This window comes from Orycteropus afer, unplaced genomic scaffold (genome assembly GCF_000298275.1).
Source record: "Orycteropus afer afer isolate SDZICR_OR568_19922 unplaced genomic scaffold, OryAfe1.0 scaffold00010, whole genome shotgun sequence".
In the NCBI taxonomy this organism is placed as follows: Eukaryota; Metazoa; Chordata; class Mammalia; order Tubulidentata; family Orycteropodidae; genus Orycteropus; species Orycteropus afer.
In genome coordinates this window covers 20,223,941-20,242,399 of record NW_006921597.1, presented here as the reverse complement: position 1 = coordinate 20,242,399, position 18,459 = coordinate 20,223,941, and the positions used below count along the sequence as shown (strand labels likewise).

Sequence of the window (18,459 nt, the reverse complement as noted above, 5' to 3'; positions counted from 1 at the left end):
AGATTGAACAAGTGTGGGGAAAGAATGCAACCCTGACACACTCCCTTCTTGATTTTAAACCATGCAGTGTTCCCTTTTTCTGTTTGAATGACAGGCTCCTGGTCTATATACAGGTTCCTCATGAGTACAATTAAGTGTTCTGGAATTCCCATTCTTCTCAATTTTATCCACAATTGGTTACGATCCACACAATAAAATGCTTTTGCATAGCTAATAAAACACAAGTAAACATTTTTCTGGTATTCTTTACTTTGAGCTAAGATCTATCTGACATCAGCAATGATATCCCTTGTTCCACATCCTCTTCTGAATCCAGCCTGCACCTCTGGAAATTCTCTGTCAATATACTGGTGCAACCGTTTTTGAATTATCTTCAGCAAGATTTTACTTGCATGCAGTATTAATGGTATTGTTCGATAATTTCCATATTCTGTGGGTTCACCTTTCTTTGGAATGGGTACAGTCAGTTGGCCAGGTAGCTGTCTTCCAAATCTCTTGGCATAACCAATTGAGTGCCTCCAGTGGGGCATCCATGTGTTGAAACATCTCAATGGGTATTCTGTCAACTCTTGGAGCCTTGTTCCTCGCCGGTTTCCTTAGTGAGGCTTTGACCTCTTCCCTGAAGAGATTCTCCTATTTTTCCTTTTGGATGTTTTATTATTTCATCTTTCACATTTAAGTCTATGACTGATCTCACGTTAATTTTGGTGTATGGTGTGAGATAGGGATTGGAGTTCATTTTTTTGATATTGAAATTCAATTGTTCATGATAAAAATGCAACAAACTAGAAATAGAAAGGAACTTTCTTAATCTGATAAGTAGTTACCAGCTTATCTATAGATACCATCATTCTTAATGATGAAATATTGAATGCTTTCCCCCTAAGGTTAGGAACAAATCAAGGATGTTCACTATCACCACTTCTGTTAAACATTGTGCCAGAGGTTCTAGACAATGTGATAAATTCTGTCTTAACTACCTGCTGCTGCCATCATAAAATAGCACAAGTGGATGACTTTAAAGAACAGAACTTACTTCCTCACAGTCCTAGAGGGGAGAAGTTCAAATTCAGGGCATTGGCAGAGTTAGGGGCTCTCTTCTTCTATCACTTCAAAGGAAGATCCTTGTCTCTTTCAGCTTTTATAGTGTCTAGTGGTTCTTGGTAGTCCTTGGCTGCTTGTAGATGTATTTTCACATGACATCTGTTTTCCTTTGGTGTGTGTGTGTGTGTGTGTTTGTGTCTCCCTGTGTCTGTTTTCCTTTTTTATAAGACTTCATTCAGAGGGGTTGAGGTTTAGGACCCACTCTAGTTCTGTATGGTTCATTAACATAACAAAAGGAAAATGGTTTCTAACAGTGTCATATTTACAGGTATACAAGTCAAGCTATCTTTTTGGAGGACACAGTTTATTTCATAATATAAGGCAAGAAAAAAGTTTAGAAAGGAAGATGTAAAACTCATATGCAGATAACTTGATTGTGTTTGCAGAATCTGAGCTATTAAAAATGAATTTACCAAGATCACGAGATAGAAGTCAATATACAGAATCAATGGTATTTTAAGTACAAGTAACGATTAAAAAGCATCAGATACTTTCAAATAAAATTAATAAATGATCTTCAAGACTGTGTACTAAAAATTACAAAACATTGCTGAGAGAAATAAAGAAGAGCTAAATAAATGCAGGGATATATTATATCCAGTGATTGAAATACTCAGCATTGCTATAATACCTATAATATTGTTTTTCAGTTGCCTATTTATTAGGAGCTCTGGTAGTGTAGTAGTGCCTAAGGCACTTGACTGCTAACCAGAAGGCTGGCGGTTCAAACCCACTAGCCACTCCTCAAAGGAAGATGAGGAAATCTACTTCGTAGCGATACTGCCTCGGCAACCCAAGGAGGGGTCGCTGTGAGTCAGGTCTGACTTGATGGCACATAACAATAACAACAACAACATTTGTCTTATTTTATTTTATATCCCCAATACCTAGCATAGTACCTTGCAAGAAGAGCTCAGTCAGTTTTTTAAAACTTTTTATTTAAAAATATCTACAGATTTCACAGGAAGTTGCAAAAAAAAAAATACTGCATACCTTTTACCCAGTTTCCCCTAATGATAACATTTTCCATAGCTGCAGTATAGGCAGTTTCCAGGTTATTACCAAAATTTGTTCCTAACTGTATCTATAAGTTGAATTTGTAGATCAGTCAGAATAGGTACATAGGGGTTCTTATTTAGCTTTACTTTAGTGTAAGAGAAGGCTCAAAACATTTTCAAGTGAATGTGATTGTGAGGAAGAATTTGTTGGAGTAGGAGTTTGTTCAGTCATTTCAAAGTGAAGGCAAATTTACATAACATTAAAGCAGCACTTCCAAACATCTCTTTCCCACTCCAAGATGGTGATGCCTTGCTCAAAGATGGCGACAAACCATGCCATTTTGAATGTGTGTGGCTTTTCACAGTGCATCCAATAACCCAGTATCATGCATCTGGCTCCTAAAAGGGCTTACTGCGCCTCATCCAGGTCTCCCATTCCAGGGCTATGACCTATAATTTTTCACATTCTGGCTACTTTGATGAATCACCAAATTGTAAAAACTCAAATCTATTCCTATTTTGCTTCATCGGCCATGACAACCGATTTGAAGCCCTGCATTAAAGGGCCAGTAGAAGAGCAGGCTTACTGGTCTGATAGAGACTGTTGGAACCTGTGAGACTATGGCCCTAAAACACTCTGGAAGCTGGGAACTAATCTCACCCCCATGACTCAACTTTGAACCAAACTATAGACAGTAGCATAGTGGCTAAGACACTTGCCTGCTAACCAGACGGCTGGCGGTTCAAACCCACCAGCCACTCCTCAGAAGGAAGGTTGGGCAATCCTACTTCCGTAGTGATACTGCCTCGGAAACCCAAGGAGGGGTCGCTATGAGTCGGGGCCGACTCCACGGCACATAACAACAACAACATAAGATGAATAGTAACACCAGAATGGTACACACTCCTTAGAATAATCAACCATATGAGATCAAAAGGGCAGCGTTTGCCCAGGAATAAAGCTGAGAAGGCAGGAAGGGATAGAAAATAAGAACGAATGAAAACAGTAAACACAGGGAAGAAGTGGGAAGAGTGCTGTTACACTGTGGGGATTGCAATGAATGTCACAAAACAAAATGTGTATGAATTGTTGAATGGAAAACCAATTTGTTCTGTAAACTTTCACTCAGATCACAATAAAAATTTAAACAAAGGGCCAGTAGGAGTTGTCCATAAGTTGCACATTCATAGTTAGTAACTCAGAGACTGCCTGTACAGTATCAAAACCAAGAAATTCATTGCTACAATCCACAGAAATTATTCAGATTTAACTAGTTTTACATGCATTCATTTGTATGTGTGTGTATGTGCAATTTTATCACGTGTATATTCACCACCAAAATCAACATACAGAACTATTCCATCACCACAAAGATCCCTTTTGCCATCCCTTTATACTCACAGAACTATAACCATTTTTAGCGTAGAGATGTAGCAACCAAATTCATGGGAATAAAAACATAACTGGCCTCTTTTGATTCTGGGTGCATGCTACCTAGTTTCTCTAAATGAGTTTTAACATAATTGGGCAGGTTATAGTTACTTGAGTATTTTCCATTTTCTTTCCCATCCCCCTTCTAACCTCTGGCATCCACCAATCTGTTGTCCATCTCTATAATCTTGTCAGCATGAATAAATGAATGAGAAGGTATCAAAGAGGGAAATTGATTCACTAAGTGCAGACTTAGTAGCTGTATGTAGGGACTGTCTCATTTCTAGACATCAATTTTATCTATCAGACTTGATTTTTACCATATTGCCACTAATGCTTAGATTCAGGAGGTCCAATTTTTGCTAACCAGAGTTACGCGAGTCTGATGAACCACAATACCAATGTGTGGATTTGGGCCAAAATACCCATGTTGGCTGAGCAGTGTACTCTCTTCCCCAGTGGAAATTAAGTTATTCTCAAGGGTGCCAGATGAGCATTGTGTCAGAGCAAAGGAAATAACATTACGTAACCCTTTTTAGCATAGAGATGTAGCAACCAAGTTCATGGGAATAGGGCACTGACTACCCTCTTTAGAGTCCAGTGCACACCAGTTTCTCTAAATGAGTTTTAATATAATTGGGTAGGTTACAATTACTTCAGTATTATCCAGGTTTCTCAGCTTTCTTTTATTAGCATGTGTTGCTCTCTATCTACAGTCCAGGTCATGTTACTTTTTAATTTCAGTCTCATAGTGGCCTTTTTCTTGTCTCCAAATATGAATACCAATATATACTAATTAAATTGGGACTTGAAAGCTGTTAAGTTTTCGCAGCTTCACAAGGCAGATCCCTTAGCCCTGCCTGCATTTTGGCTTGAGCTGAGATCAGAACTAAGAGCCATGATTAGGGATGGAAGTATCTTAATTGTGTGCATGTCTTTGGTAAACTCTTGGGTTCTTGATTCTCAGGCAGATTTCGGGCAGACAACTTGAACAAGCTGAAGAACCTGTGCAGCAAGACAATCGGAGAGAAAATGAAGGTAAGAATTTGGTAAGAAAGCTTGAGCAGAGGTATTTGATCATGTCCTTAACTAATATGCACATAATTTCTAATTCTGTAAGATACTGAATTTCTTACCAAAGAGAGAAAATTATTAAAAGAAGACGGAAAGAGAACCAAGAGGTGCTTTCAGAGTCTACCTTCTGTCCTTCAGATAAAATTGTTCCCACACTAGTTGTTTACTGTCTATTCTGTTCTTGTTATAGGAATATAGGTTCCACTAGTAATTCGATTATTTCCTGCACTCTACACGTGGTGCCTAAGGACAGCTTCCCTTAGGGCACACTTCAGACTTTTTATCCCACTGTACCTGCCTTATCCTCCTATTGGCACTGTGACTTTAGGCAAGTTAACTTCTGAGGCTCAGTCTTCTCATCTATAAAATGATAATATTAAAATTCACCTAACCCCCCCAGAAAAATAAAACCCATGCTATAGGGTCAATTCCAGTTCCAACTCATGGCCACCCCATGGTGCTCACCTATAGTATTACCAAAACCAAATTCAATGCCCTGGAGTCAGATCCAACTCATAATGACCCCTCATTGGGTTTCCGAGGTGGTATCACTGCGGAAGGTAGATTACCTAGTCTCCCTTCCGAGGAGTGGCTGGTGGGTTTAAACTGCCAGCCTGGTTAGCAATCATATGCCTTAGGCACTACGCCACCAGAGCTCCCCACCTACAGTACAGAATACAGTATAGAATAAAAAATAAATAAATAAAAACCCATGCCATCCAACTCTGACTCATAGCGACCCTATAGGACAGAGTAGAACTGCCCCATATGGTTTCCAAGGCTGTAAACCTTTACAGAAGTAGACTGCCTTATCTTTCTCCTACGTAATGGCTGGTGGGTTCGAACACTGATCTTTCAGTTAGCAGCCAAGTGCTTAATCACTGCACCACCAAAGCCCCCAGCACAGTATAGTATAGTGAGAACTAAATTTTAAAAATGTAGAGAACTGGGCATAATGCCTAGAACACTGTAGTTACTCAGCAATTGTGTGTGACAGTGGATGGCAAGCATTCTTGGCCTTTATCCATAAATCCTTCTGATGCCCGAGGAATGTTAGATTTCAGCTCAACTTTTGCTTTGCTATCCAAAATAGTTCATGTGTTTCATCTTTCTTCAAGAGACCTTTTTAGCCCTTTGGTCACTTTTTAAGGGTATATTTAATGTACTGTGCAATCTGTATAATTTTTAAGTTGTAAAGCTTGAAAATAAACAAAAAAAGTCATCAAATTCTAGAAGCTGAACCTGTGAAGAACGTAACAAAAAAGATTACCTTGGGATTTTAGCACCTTTCACCTCACTTCTGCATTCTGCTCTGACAGTCTGCATCCTGTTAACTATATTTTGGTCCACTTTCAGCTTGTGACTTAGTGACAATTGTATACTTTTCTTCCAATAGGACTCCTGATGGTTAACCATTTGCATGTCTGAGGTCCCAGAATTAATGTTAATTGTCGTGGTACCTCTGCCTGTGTGTTCTTTGTAGCATGTATATAGATTGCCTATCTTTTTGTAGCAAGAAGATGAGAAGGAGTGTGTAATACTCTTAGATCCAACTTTACTGCTAACCCTTCGGGGAATGTTCTCTCTTGCTCTCTATTGAAATAGTTGTAATAGTGCTTTAATTTGCATAGCACTTTCAAGTATTCAAAACTCTTTCATATACATCTTATTTTGATTTTGATCTTTACTTCAAACCTGGTGTATAGGTAGTACATTTATCAGGTAACAGAACAGATTTAGGAAAATTCAAGGACTTGCCTAGAATCATCCCACATGGAGTAGCTGCAGAGGGGGACTGTCACACAAAGAAGACTCTTAGATACCTTGCTATCATACGCCCACTCTGCCTATCGTGTCGTTCCCAAAATCTTGAGATTTAGGCTGTTCATTTCTACCTCAGAATATTGGTCTATGCTTGTTCCTGTTGAGACACACTCTGATATTTTCAGACTTTTCCAACTTTTTTAGATGATTTTGCTCTAAGTCGCTGCAGGATATGAGTGGAGTTGGGGTTAGGATCTTGATTTCTCACTTTGGTCCATGAGAATGTATAATGAAGTCTAAAAGATTTTGGTGCTTAACCCTTATGGAAAGATTTAGTCTTTTCTTATGACTCAGTTTTGTACAGTAGCATGTGAAGTTGTATAAACATAATTGCCTATTATATGTGCAGAATTTAAAAAAAACCTTTAGGATGTTGAACATGATTTCTACACATCATTTTTATTTGTAATTACAAAGCAGACCCTAAACTTTCTCAAATTGTTTTATACGTGTTTTGCTGAAGCCATGTATCTTTTTGATTTAAACATTTGACTCTTAAAATTATCTTCCCCATTGTCGTTGTTTAGTTTTCATCTAGTTGATTCCGACTCATGGTGACCTCGTGTGCAGAGTAGAACTGTGCTCCATAGATTGCCAGACCATCTCGTGAGGCGTTTCGGGGTGGCTTTGAACCACCAACCTTTTGGCTAGTAATCCACACTCAACCCTTTGCACCACCCAGGAACTCCTGGTTGACTAGTCTTTATTTCACAAAGCCAACGGATTTTTCAATTTACTGTAATTCAGCAGAGAGCTCTGGTGGCGTAGTGCCTAAGGCATTTGACTGCTAACCAGAGGCTGGCAGTTCAAACCCACCAGCCACTCCCCGGAAGGAAGGTTGGACACTCTACTTCTGTAGTGATACCGCCTTGGAAACACAAGGAGAGGTTGCTATGAGTTGGATCCAACTTGATGGCAGTACCTATAATTCAGCAAATATTCGCTACAATGGGCCTGTAGCAGTGATTTTCAAGTTTATTAGTCACTGACCCCTGTGTTGAAACCTTTAATGCAAAGTCATAGCAAGAGCATAAACACAACAAAAGCAAAGTTGATGTGCTTGAAGGACAGCTCTACCTGTAAAGGGCACCCTCCTCTCAGGAAAATCAGAGCACAGTTTGAAACACCTGCAGCAAGGAAATATAAAATAAGCACTTAACCATTTGCCCCACTCAGGGACTCTGTCTAATCCATGCCTCTGTGCAAGGATTAGAAGTGATGATTTGTCAAAATCTCAAAAAGGAGGAAGAGGAGAGAAACTGAATCAAAAACAGTTCTAGCCCTGGTTATATACCCCTTTCATTGTGCTGAGATGGAGTCCCTTGGTGGTGCAAACAGTTAACATGCTCACTGCTAACCAAGAGTTGGAAGCTCTGGTGACGTAGTGCCTAAGGCACTTGACTCCTAACCAGAAGCTGGCGGTTCAAACCCACCAGCCACTCCTCAGGAGGAAGACTGGACAATCTACTTCCATAGTGATACTGCCTCGGAAACCCAAGGAGGGGTCGCTATGAGTTGGATTTGACTCGACAGCAGTGAGGGAGGGTCAGGTCCACCCAGATGTACCTCAGAAGAAAGGCCTGGTGATCTGCTTCCAAAAACATCAGCCATTGAAAACCCTATGGAGGACAGGTCTACTCTGAAACACATGGGGTCACCATGAGTCAGAATCAACTCCACAGCAGCTGGTAACTAGTCTGCCAAGTTGTGTGGCTTGCTCCAAACTTAGTAACAGATTCTGTGAGTTTTTGTCTGAGAAGTTTTGTTTTCCTTGGCTCCTTCATTCTCCATCACCCAATGTCTTTCTTTCCCTTAGCCTCAGTGGCGAGATTTTTCTCAGCAGATAGATAAGGGCTCGCACCCAGGCATTGCCTCTGCTCATGCTCCTGCGCAGTACACTACCTCTCCAGCAACTTACAGTTCATGAGCATTTTCAAACATATTCTCTGATGATGTCCATGACTGTTCTATGTCCAGGGCAAAATATTCTTCTTCTCGTGGTCCTCATGATGCTAATTCTCCAACCCCAACAGGTGAATTGATTTGCCCAAGATTAAAACAACAAAAAACTAGCAAATGGCAGAACAGGACCTTAAAACTTAGGCTTCTGACTAATTTTTCTTCCATGTGCTCCATCTTTAGAGAAAGTTATATATAGAAAGTTAAGTGATTAGTTTATATGCTATGTTAATTTGGTGTGCACTGATACAACTATATCAGAGATTTTATTTTATTTCATTGTGTTGCATTTTTCCTTCCTGCAGAAAAAGGAGCCAGTTGGAGATGATGAGTCCATTCCAGAGAATGTCCTAAACCTCGATGACCTTGCAGCAGATGCTTTAACTGTAAGCTGTCATCCTTTTTTGGGGTATGCACATGGATAGGCTGGATTTTCTGTTCTTTCATCTTAACTATTTCATACAACACTGTGGCATCCTCAGATTTCTGCAGCTTAGAATTGTCCCCACTAACTCTTGTTATACTCTCTACTTGAGTACTTATGAGACAGTAGAAAAGTGGAAAAGCCAAGGATAGGAAGAATAGGAAAAAAAGGAACTGAATTCTGCTCGGCTTATGTTGTCATTTTTGTTAGTTGCTGTCAATTCTGACTCATGGTGACTCCATGTGTGCAGAGTAGAACTGCTCCAAAGAGTTTTTAATGCTGTGACCTTTCAGAAGCAAATCACCAGGCAAGTCTTCCAAGGCACCTCTGGATGGATTCAAACCACCCACCTTTTGGCTAGTAATCCTGCACTTACCCGTTTATCCCACTACATTTTCAGAGCCAAAGAATTTCAATCACTAGGACTCATCAAATATTCACTACAGCGGGCCTACAGCAGTGATTTTCAAGATTTTTAGTCACAGACCCCAATGTTGAAAGCTTTAATACAAAATCATAGCAAGAGCATAAACACAGCAAAAGCAAAGTTGATGTGCTTGAAGGACAGCTCTACCTGTAAAGGGCACCCTCCCCTCGGGAAAATCAGAGCACAGTTTGAAACACCTGCAGTAAGAATATAAAATAAGACTAAGACAAAGTCTCTTGCTCTTAATAAACTTATTATCTTTCTAGGAAACCAGTTATCATGGAGTCAGTTCTAATTCATGGCAATCCTGTGTGTGTCACAGTAGGACTGTACTCCATAGGGTTTTCGGTGACTGATATTTTTGGAAGTGGACGACCAGGCCTTTCTTCCAAAGTGCCTCTGGGTGGACTCCCAACCTTTTGGTTAGCAGCCAAGCATATTAGCCATTTGTACCACCCAGAAACACCGAATCTTCTAGAGAACAGTTAAATGTAGTCCAATAGAGTGCTGAATTGGCTCAGCCAGAAAAATCAGGAAGTACAAATTACGGGAAAGTTCTCCTAAAAGAGCTACGTTGTTATTGTTGTTGTTGTGTGCCGGCGAGTTGGACCCGACTCATAGCGACCCCTCCTTGGGTTTCTGAAGTAGTATCACTACGGAAGTAGATTGCCCAACCTTCCTTCCGAGGAGTGGAAAGAAAGAACCAAACTCCTGGTATACAGGAAAAAACAAGAGTAAACCAAAATTTATCTGTCTTAGGCACCTCAAAGGAAAGTGCCAATTTGTAGGACAAGACCATCTATATCCCTGTATAAAATAAATCTCAGATTGTTTGAAAGTCTTTTTCAGTTTTCAACATCCTACCAAAAGGGGTTGTCATTTGAGCATGATGGGGCAGCAGAATCATATTCCTACTCTGTCCTCGACTGTGTCCCGAGTATGAGCCTGGCCTTTTGCTCTACAGAACCTGAAAGTCTCACAAATCAAAAAAGTCCGACTCCTTATCGATGAAGCCATTCTGAAGTGTGACGCTGAGCGGATCAAGCTGGAAGCAGAGAGGTTTGAGAACCTCCGCGAGATCGGGAACCTTCTGCACCCCTCTGTGCCCATCAGCAACGATGAGGTAGGCTTCCAGGCCACAGCAGGCGGCTGCCTTACTTTTTACTCGGTCTCTGTCCTCTGTTGGGAAGGAGCGGGGGTGGGAGGAGAGCCGTGAAACTCTGCCACTCTGTATAATAGGCCTTGTGTCATAAGCAGGCTCTTTGTATATTCCCTCTGCCCACCAATTGAGACTTGAAGGAGTCAGATCCTTGCCTGATTGGGAAGTAGCAGAGACAGCAGGTAGGAGGAGACTCCTGGCACAGAAATCTCTTCTAAATAGGGCTGCTGTCCTCTACTGCGTGTTGCCCTTGGCAGCAGCTAGTCCTGTGGGAGGGATCTGCTAAATCAACCTAACCCCCTCACCCCCACCCTGCTGAGAAGCTGCAGGTTGAAGGGAAATCTGCATGATAAAAGTTTCCTGCTGAGCAGGAACTTCCCTAGCACAAAGCTGCTCCAAGCCCAGCCTTTGTTCCCTGACACCCCAGCCATGGCACGGCCCATCTGTGCCTCTTTCATTCATTCCCTGGTGAACGTTAAACTTACTGCTGGCTAGGGTGTTCAGGAGGCAGCCTAGCAGAGCAGACTTAGAGGTCAGGGCCCAGAGCCCGCCCCTACTTGGCCCTGGACCAATGAGAGCCAGAAAAGGAAAAAAAAAAAAGCAAAAAACCCTACATTCTCATCAGCACCCCAGGCGATGCCAATTGTCAGGGGAGGGTTGTCCTTGTGCAGGCGTTTTCCAAGAAGGAACTATTTAAAGGGGTAAAACAAAAGAAGAATAAAATACTGTAGAGTACTATAGATCTCTTGGAAAATCATGATTCCAATTTCTAGAATCCATTCTCAGAATTTGTAAATTACTCTCTATTGACCATAAATTCTCCAGCAGATCTCCTTCTCTAGTTTCTGCCTCTAATGACCAGAACTTGGTGTTTGAGTAAAGAGATAGCATCACAAAGCTAGGTTGCTCTTGGGACAGAGTTTGGAAAGATGGACATTGTGAAAATTGCCTGTTTTTTCTCTCCTGGTCTTGTTTCCTTAGGATGCAGACAACAAAGTAGAGAGGATTTGGGGTGATTGTACTGTCAGGAAGAAGTACTCTCATGTGGACCTAGTGGTGATGGTAGATGGCTTTGAAGGCGAAAAGGGAGCTGTGGTGGCTGGGAGTCGAGGGTATTTCCTGAAGGTAAGAGTTGGGAACCATTGAAGATAGGATTATGAAGGATTTTTTTTAAATATGCAGAAAAACATAACCTACTTAAAGAGGCCAACAGATCTACCGGTTGTCCTGCTTTTCTGCTGCTGACTTACTGGCAGTTAGGTACCCAGTTTTCTTTTTAGCATAAGAGAGTGCCACTAAGTGATCCTACATGGTGAAATTTACCAATTCAGTCAACTCAATACATACTGACTCTCCAGTCTGTGGCAGTCCTTATGCTAGGCACTTGAATCCAAGTCGCTGCCTTTCCAGAGCTCAGTGTAATTAGCCAGTGAGACAAGTAATAAAGAATCAAAATCCACTGTGGTAAGTACTATGGCATAAGGAGGTCCAGAGTACTATGAGAACAGGTAGATAGAGGCAGTAAACCCAGATTAGCTACTACAGAGAGAGGATGAATTCAGGAAAGCTTCCAGAAAGAGATGGTAAAATAATAATTGTGAAAATACAGTATAGATAGATTTATAAATCCTTTATACATATACAAATGAACCCAGTGTTTTAAGAATTAGTACAAGACAAACTCCTACATACCTTACTTTGGTATCTTAAAGGAAATTCTCTTTACGATGTGTCTGAATGATATGCAGGATATCTGTGTTAAGAAAAAAAATCTCAAGTTAATTGTTGCAAGGAACTCCAGGGTCTTTGTTGGCTTCTGTGCCCTTGGTAGTCAGTCATATTCTATTGCTCCAGTGGCCTCTGAGTGTACATTCTGGCAGATGAAAATGATGGCAACAGAACACACTCACACAGTTCTATGTCTCTGCTCCTTCAGGGGGTCCTAGTGTTCCTTGAACAGGCACTCATCCAATATGCCCTTCGTACCTTGGGAAGTCGGGGCTACACTCCCATCTATACTCCCTTTTTCATGAGGAAGGAGGTCATGCAGGAAGTGGCACAACTCAGTCAGTTTGATGAAGAACTTTATAAGGTGAGTAGCCTGGGCCCATGTGGCAGATTGACTTCTTCAGTTATGAATTTAGAGCAGCACTGTCCAACAGAACTCTGCATGATGATGGAAATGTTCTATATCTGTGGCTGTTGAGCACTTAAAATGTGGCCAGTGCAACTGAGAACTAAATTTTTCATTTTGTTTAATTTTAAATAGTCACATGTGGCTAGTGGCTACCGTATTGAACACAGATAAAGAGCCTACTTATCACTTCCCAGGTAATCTGTATGATTTATCTGGACCATACTTTAACAAGATGTGCTAAAAAAAAGAAGAAGAAGAAGAAGAAGCTTATTTATTAGGTGCTGAACAAAAATTATAGAAGTAGCACTAGGTCATCTCTTCCTAGCCCTGACTCGATTGGAAACTTCCATAGGGCAAGACATACTTTCCTTGGCTTATAGTTTTTGTGCTCCTTCTCAACCATAGACCATGTCATGGAAAGCCAGAGGGCTCAAGTTGAGGTTCCAAATGTCATTCTGATTAGCTGGCTTTAACACCAACTGTGGCAGCCCCAGTCTGTGTCCAGAACTCAGAATTTTTAGAGTTTCTTTGCTAACAGCTGTCCATCACAGCTCAGTCCCCTTCTCCTTCAAGACTGTCTATCAGAAGTGGCGGACTTTATTCTTATGGGCTTGTTTCCTCCCAAGAGCCACATGGAGTAAGAGTTAGACAGCTGTTCTTGGGCTCATCTGATTTATGTAGGGAGATAAGTTTAATAAGTAAAGCCTTCTTCCCACTAGGTACTGTTGATGAGTTCAAAATTATTTTTCTTATTCAAGATGCATTGGGAAACAAAATGCTCTCTCTCTAAACCCTAAATCTTAGAATAGCCTTGGTATCCTCCCTCTTTCCTTCTTGTAATAAGGGGAGAAAGATGTCCACTATGAACTGAAACCTGTTACTGTCTTCTCTATTTTTCTAATCTCAGCCTCCAAGGTTGAAAGCTAACAACTTTAAGAAGTATCCAGTGTGGGCAATACTAGGAAGAAAAGTATGGAGGACTGAGAGAAATACTAAGTAACTGGCGTTACCTGTGTTTCCTGTTTCCTCCAACTCTTATCCACATGCTTCTTGGATTTGCAAAGAAAATCACAGGCCTTAATAGTGAAGAGCTGTGGCTGGCATTCCTGGCCTAATATGTTGTTGTCAAATGCTGTCAGGTCCCTTCTGACCCATAGTGGTCCCATGTGACAAGAGTATAACTGCCCTATAGGGTGTTCTAGGCTGTGATCTTTACAGGAGCTGATCACCAGGTTATTCTCTCAAGGAGCTACTGGGTAAGTTTGAACCACCAACCTTTGGGTTGGCAGCCAAGCATTTATGCCCCACCAGTGCTCCTTCTTGCCTAATAGAGCCCTTAGTTTATTCATTCTCTGGAGCAGCACTAGCCAATAGAACTTTCTACAGCGATGGAAATTTTCCATATCTGTGTTGTCTAGTACAGTAGCCACCAGCCACAGGTGGCTGTTGAACACTTGAAATGTGCTTAGTGCAACTAAAGAACTAAATTTTTTATTTTATTTGCTTTTAATTAACTTAAGGAGCTCTGGTGGTATAGTGCTTAAGGCATTTGGCTGTTAGCCAAGAAGTTCAGCAGTTCAAACCCACCAGCTGCTCTGCAGAAGAAAGATGAGGCAGTCTGCTTCGGTAAAGATTTACAACCTTGGAAACCCAGTGAGGGTCTCTTATGAGTCGTAATCAACTTAGTGGCGGTAAATTTGGTTTTTTGGTTTAATTAACATAAATAGCCATATGTGGCCAGTGGCTACTGTATTAGACTGCACAGTTCTAGAGTCTGTGTGTTGTATGTGAATAGCCTGACAAGAGGCTAAATTGTCCCTATCAGGTAGCAAAGTAGCTTTCCAGGGCCCCAAACTCTGACCCAGAGAAAGTTTCCTCCCCTACTTATTATTTATTTAAAGTAATGTAACAACACAGGAAATTTGGAAATGTGTTATCCTATCATAACAGTTGTCATTTTTTAATACTCTTTTTGGGACTTTTTTTCACACATATATCCTTTTCATGTACTTATAATCACAATGTAGATACAGTCATAGACAGCCTTTTTACTTAGCTATATGGAAAGCATTTTTCTGTGTAACTACATGGTCTTCATTGTCATCATTTTTAATGAGTATAAGACCATCAACTCTTCCTGTTTTGAGTATTTTAAAACTTTCCTTTTTTGCGATAAATAAATGCTGCAATGAATTTTTTTCTGTACTTTTGAAAAAGACAAATTGCATTATTTTCTTCAGCTAAACACCAAAGTAGGGAGCTCTGGTGGTGTAGCGTCTAAGGCATTTGACTGCTAACCAGAAGGCTGGTGGTTCAAACCTACCAGCCGTTCTTCGGAAGGAAGATTGGGCAATCTACTTTCATAGTGTTACTGCCTCGGAAACCCAAGGAGCTATGAGTCAGATCTGACTCAATAGCAGTGAGTTTGGTAAACACCACTGTACATTTTAAGCATTTTAACCACTACACTAGCCTATAAGTACTAAGAAAACAGGAACGGTATCTCTTTTTGTCCAGCATTGGCAAAAAGACTTGGTACCTAGTAAGTGTTTCATAAACATCTGTGAGTGGACTTATTTTTATTGCTACCAGCACATATTTCATGGCATACTTGCTAGCATTGGTCATAATACGTTATTTTTTTAAATGTTTCATTTATTCCATAAGTGAAAAACACTGTCTCCATTTAATCTGCATTTCTTTGATCTCTATCAGGGACCCTATGTTGGGCTGACTCCTTCCCTCCTTGTCTTTTATTGTCCCTTCCTCACTTCCAGACAAAGATTAAAGAAAATTCTTTCTGACCCATCACTTGTACTTCTGGGCCTTCTTGTTTTCCCTGAGCACTCTCTCTTCCCTGGCTCCTGACTTGGTAATGGTCCGTCCTCCTACAGGTGATTGGCAAAGGCAGTGAGAAGTCTGATGACAACTCTTATGATGAGAAATACCTGATTGCCACCTCAGAGCAGCCCATTGCTGCCCTCCACAGGGATGAGTGGCTGCGTCCAGAGGATCTGCCCATCAAGTATGCTGGCCTGTCCACCTGCTTTCGCCAGGAGGTGGGCTCCCATGGCCGTGACACCCGAGGCATCTTTCGAGTCCATCAATTTGAGAAGGTGAGTAGATAGGGTAAGCAGGAGGTCCCTTCTATGTAGCTGTCAGCGTGGTTAGGGGAAGGGCTGATCTGTGTTGCTTAGGCCCCCCTAGCTTCAGCACTTCCTCTTGTTGCCTGCCTGCGTCTATTTCCAGAGAAAGCCTGAGAAGCACATGATGAAGTGGCTGGGAGCACATACTCACAGAACCAAGCTGTGTGATTTCAAATGTCAGCTCTACCACTTACCAGCTGTGTGACCTTGAACAAGCTGTTTAACCTCTCTGTGCTCAGTTTCTGACTCTCTAGAATGAGGATAATAATAATACCTGTCCTCCTAGGCCTACTATAAAGATTAAACCAATTAATATGTCTTAAACACTTAGAACAATAGCTGGACATATGAGGTAAGCTCCCTATATGATGTTATCGTTGCAATGGTTGCAGTACCAGTCCAGAGCAGCAGTGATATCTCTTGCTGAGGGCCCCAACCTTGCTTGCCTCCCAGTGGAATAGTGGAATAGGTTTTCATTACAAGAATATCTGCCACCCTTCATCCTGTACTGTGCCACTATCTCCTTGGGTCTCTTTCTGCAGATTGAACAGTTTGTCTACTCATCACCACATGACAACAAGTCCTGGGAGATGTTTGACGAAATGATTACCACTGCAGAGGAGTTCTACCAGTCTTTGGGGATTCCTTACCACATTGTGAATATTGTCTCAGGTAGGAGACCCAACAGCTTCCCTGCTTCCCTCTCCTGCATCCCCCAAACACCATCCTCACCGGCCGAGCAGCCACACAAAGAAATAGCTCACAATCCAACTAATCACCCACATTAATTAAAATATCGCACTCTTCTCACTTGAGAGTGTTTGGTTATAAGAATATCTGGGTGTGATTTCACTTCTGGGGATAGAATATAAATTAATGCTTCAAGCTTGCTAAGGGTTAGCCTTCTGAAAAACCATCCCTCCTTCATGAATCCTAGGGGGTTTTCCTTACAGGATCTTTGAATCATGCTGCCAGTAAGAAGCTCGACCTGGAGGCCTGGTTTCCAGGCTCTGGAGCCTTCCGAGAGTTGGTCTCCTGTTCTAACTGCACAGACTATCAGGCTCGCCGGCTCCGAATCCGATATGGGCAGACCAAGAAGATGATGGACAAGGTAGAGGGCCCCCAAGGCAGTGGGAAGCAGGGCCTTTCGATTAGGATAGGTCCATGTGATTTCCGCAAGAGAAGCCCCCAGCACCATGGGAAAACCAGAGCTGCTCAATGTAGGTCAAAGACCGGAACCCAAAAATGACATCTACTGAGTCAGGACTGGGTTCTTTCAGACAGAGACCTGAAGCTAGCTAGCTCTATTCTACAAGGTAATTCCAGTTTTCTCTTTTGGGCTTTGTTTTCCTTAGTTCACAGAAAGAATAATCCTCATTTACTGACATAGAATGAATTGGAGACAGTGTCTTCTCTCTTCTTACCCAAGAAGGCGCATGAGCCTATAAACTTACCTCCTCTAATCCAGTTTTCAGGACCTAATCTTTTCTAAGTCAAGGACTTTTCAAGGGGTTAAAAGGAGGAGCCACAATGTCAGTGTTTCCTTTCCTTCAAAGAGACCATTGCCTAATTGGACCCAGCTCTCCTCCCAATCCTGGAACATACCACTTCTCACTCAGTGGAAACATGGGGAATCTTCCTGGAGTTACCTAATAGGCAGTAGATGGCAAACAGAATTCATGTTGAGAAAAGAAGTGATAATGAGTAGAACTCATCATTGTGGTTTGGATTGTTATATTTCTGGCTCTGTGTAGATGGTCACTGGTCATCAGTAAGACCAGCTAGGAGTTGTGTTTAAACTGCTCCCCTGGGGCCCTTCTCTTCCCAGGTGGAGTTTGTTCACATGCTCAATGCTACAATGTGTGCCACTACTCGCACCATCTGTGCCATCCTGGAGAACTACCAGACAGAGAAGGGCATTGCTGTGCCTGAGAAACTGAAGGAGTTCATGCCACCAGGTTAGACTCCCAGCCCAGCTTACCTTCCTCCTGTCTTTCAGCTTCACACTGTTCCAAATAACCAAAAAAAACAAACTCACATAGCGACCCTTCCTCAGGTTTCCAAGGCGGTATCTCTATGGAAGTAGATTGCCCAGTGTTCCTTCCAAGGAGTAACTGGTGGGTTTGAACTGCCAGCCTTCTGGTTAGCAGTCAGATGCCTTAAGTACTATGCCACCAGAGCTCCTACTGTTCTGAATAGCTGGTGACTTTCAGAAAACCCAAGGAGCTCTGGTACCACAGTGGCTGAGGCATCTGACTGCTAACCAGAAGGTTGGCAGTTGAAACCCACCAGCCACCCTGCAGAAGCAAGACTGGGCAGTCTACCTCCATAAAGATTTACCACCTCAGAAACCCAGTGGGGGTCTCTGAGTCGGATTTGGTTGTTTTTTTTTTGGGGGGGGGGTTCAGGTAGCCAGTACAGGTGTGATTATTAAATGCAGCTGGAATTCAGAGTAGGGATGAAAAGGATAAATAAAACTAGTGGCCACCGTGCGTGCCCCCTTGTTCAAAGAGATCCTAGTCTTATTACACCCCCCTCAGAAGTCCTTGGGCTCTGACTCCCTGAGAAACAGTAGGTCATTTGGTTGGCTCTTCCCTCCCAGGTCTCCAGGAACTAATCCCTTTTGTGAAGCCTGCACCCATTGACCAGGAGCCATCAAAGAAGCAAAAGAAGCAGCATGAAGGCAGCAAAAAGAAATCGGCAGCAGGAGATGTCGCCCTGGAAGGCCAACTACAGAACATGGGGGTCACCGATGCCTGAACATTCCTTCCGCCC

At 41.9% G+C, this 18,459-nt stretch overlaps 1 protein-coding gene across 1 annotated transcript in view; it reads left to right on the top strand.

The window, feature by feature from the left end:
- Nucleotides 1-18,444, top strand: part of SARS1 (seryl-tRNA synthetase 1) — a 26,946-nt gene extending 8,502 nt beyond the window's left edge. Inside the window, exons 2-11 of the mRNA XM_007949798.2 lie at nt 4,502-4,572; nt 8,697-8,777; nt 10,207-10,365; nt 11,383-11,526; nt 12,338-12,493; nt 15,433-15,654; nt 16,227-16,356; nt 16,638-16,795; nt 17,513-17,642; nt 18,287-18,444. Of these exons, the coding sequence (XP_007947989.1) occupies nt 4,502-4,572; nt 8,697-8,777; nt 10,207-10,365; nt 11,383-11,526; nt 12,338-12,493; nt 15,433-15,654; nt 16,227-16,356; nt 16,638-16,795; nt 17,513-17,642; nt 18,287-18,444 (1,409 nt within the window). The remainder of the gene's footprint in view (nt 1-4,501; nt 4,573-8,696; nt 8,778-10,206; nt 10,366-11,382; nt 11,527-12,337; nt 12,494-15,432; nt 15,655-16,226; nt 16,357-16,637; nt 16,796-17,512; nt 17,643-18,286) is intronic.
- The last annotated feature ends 15 nt before the right edge of the window (nt 18,445-18,459 follow it).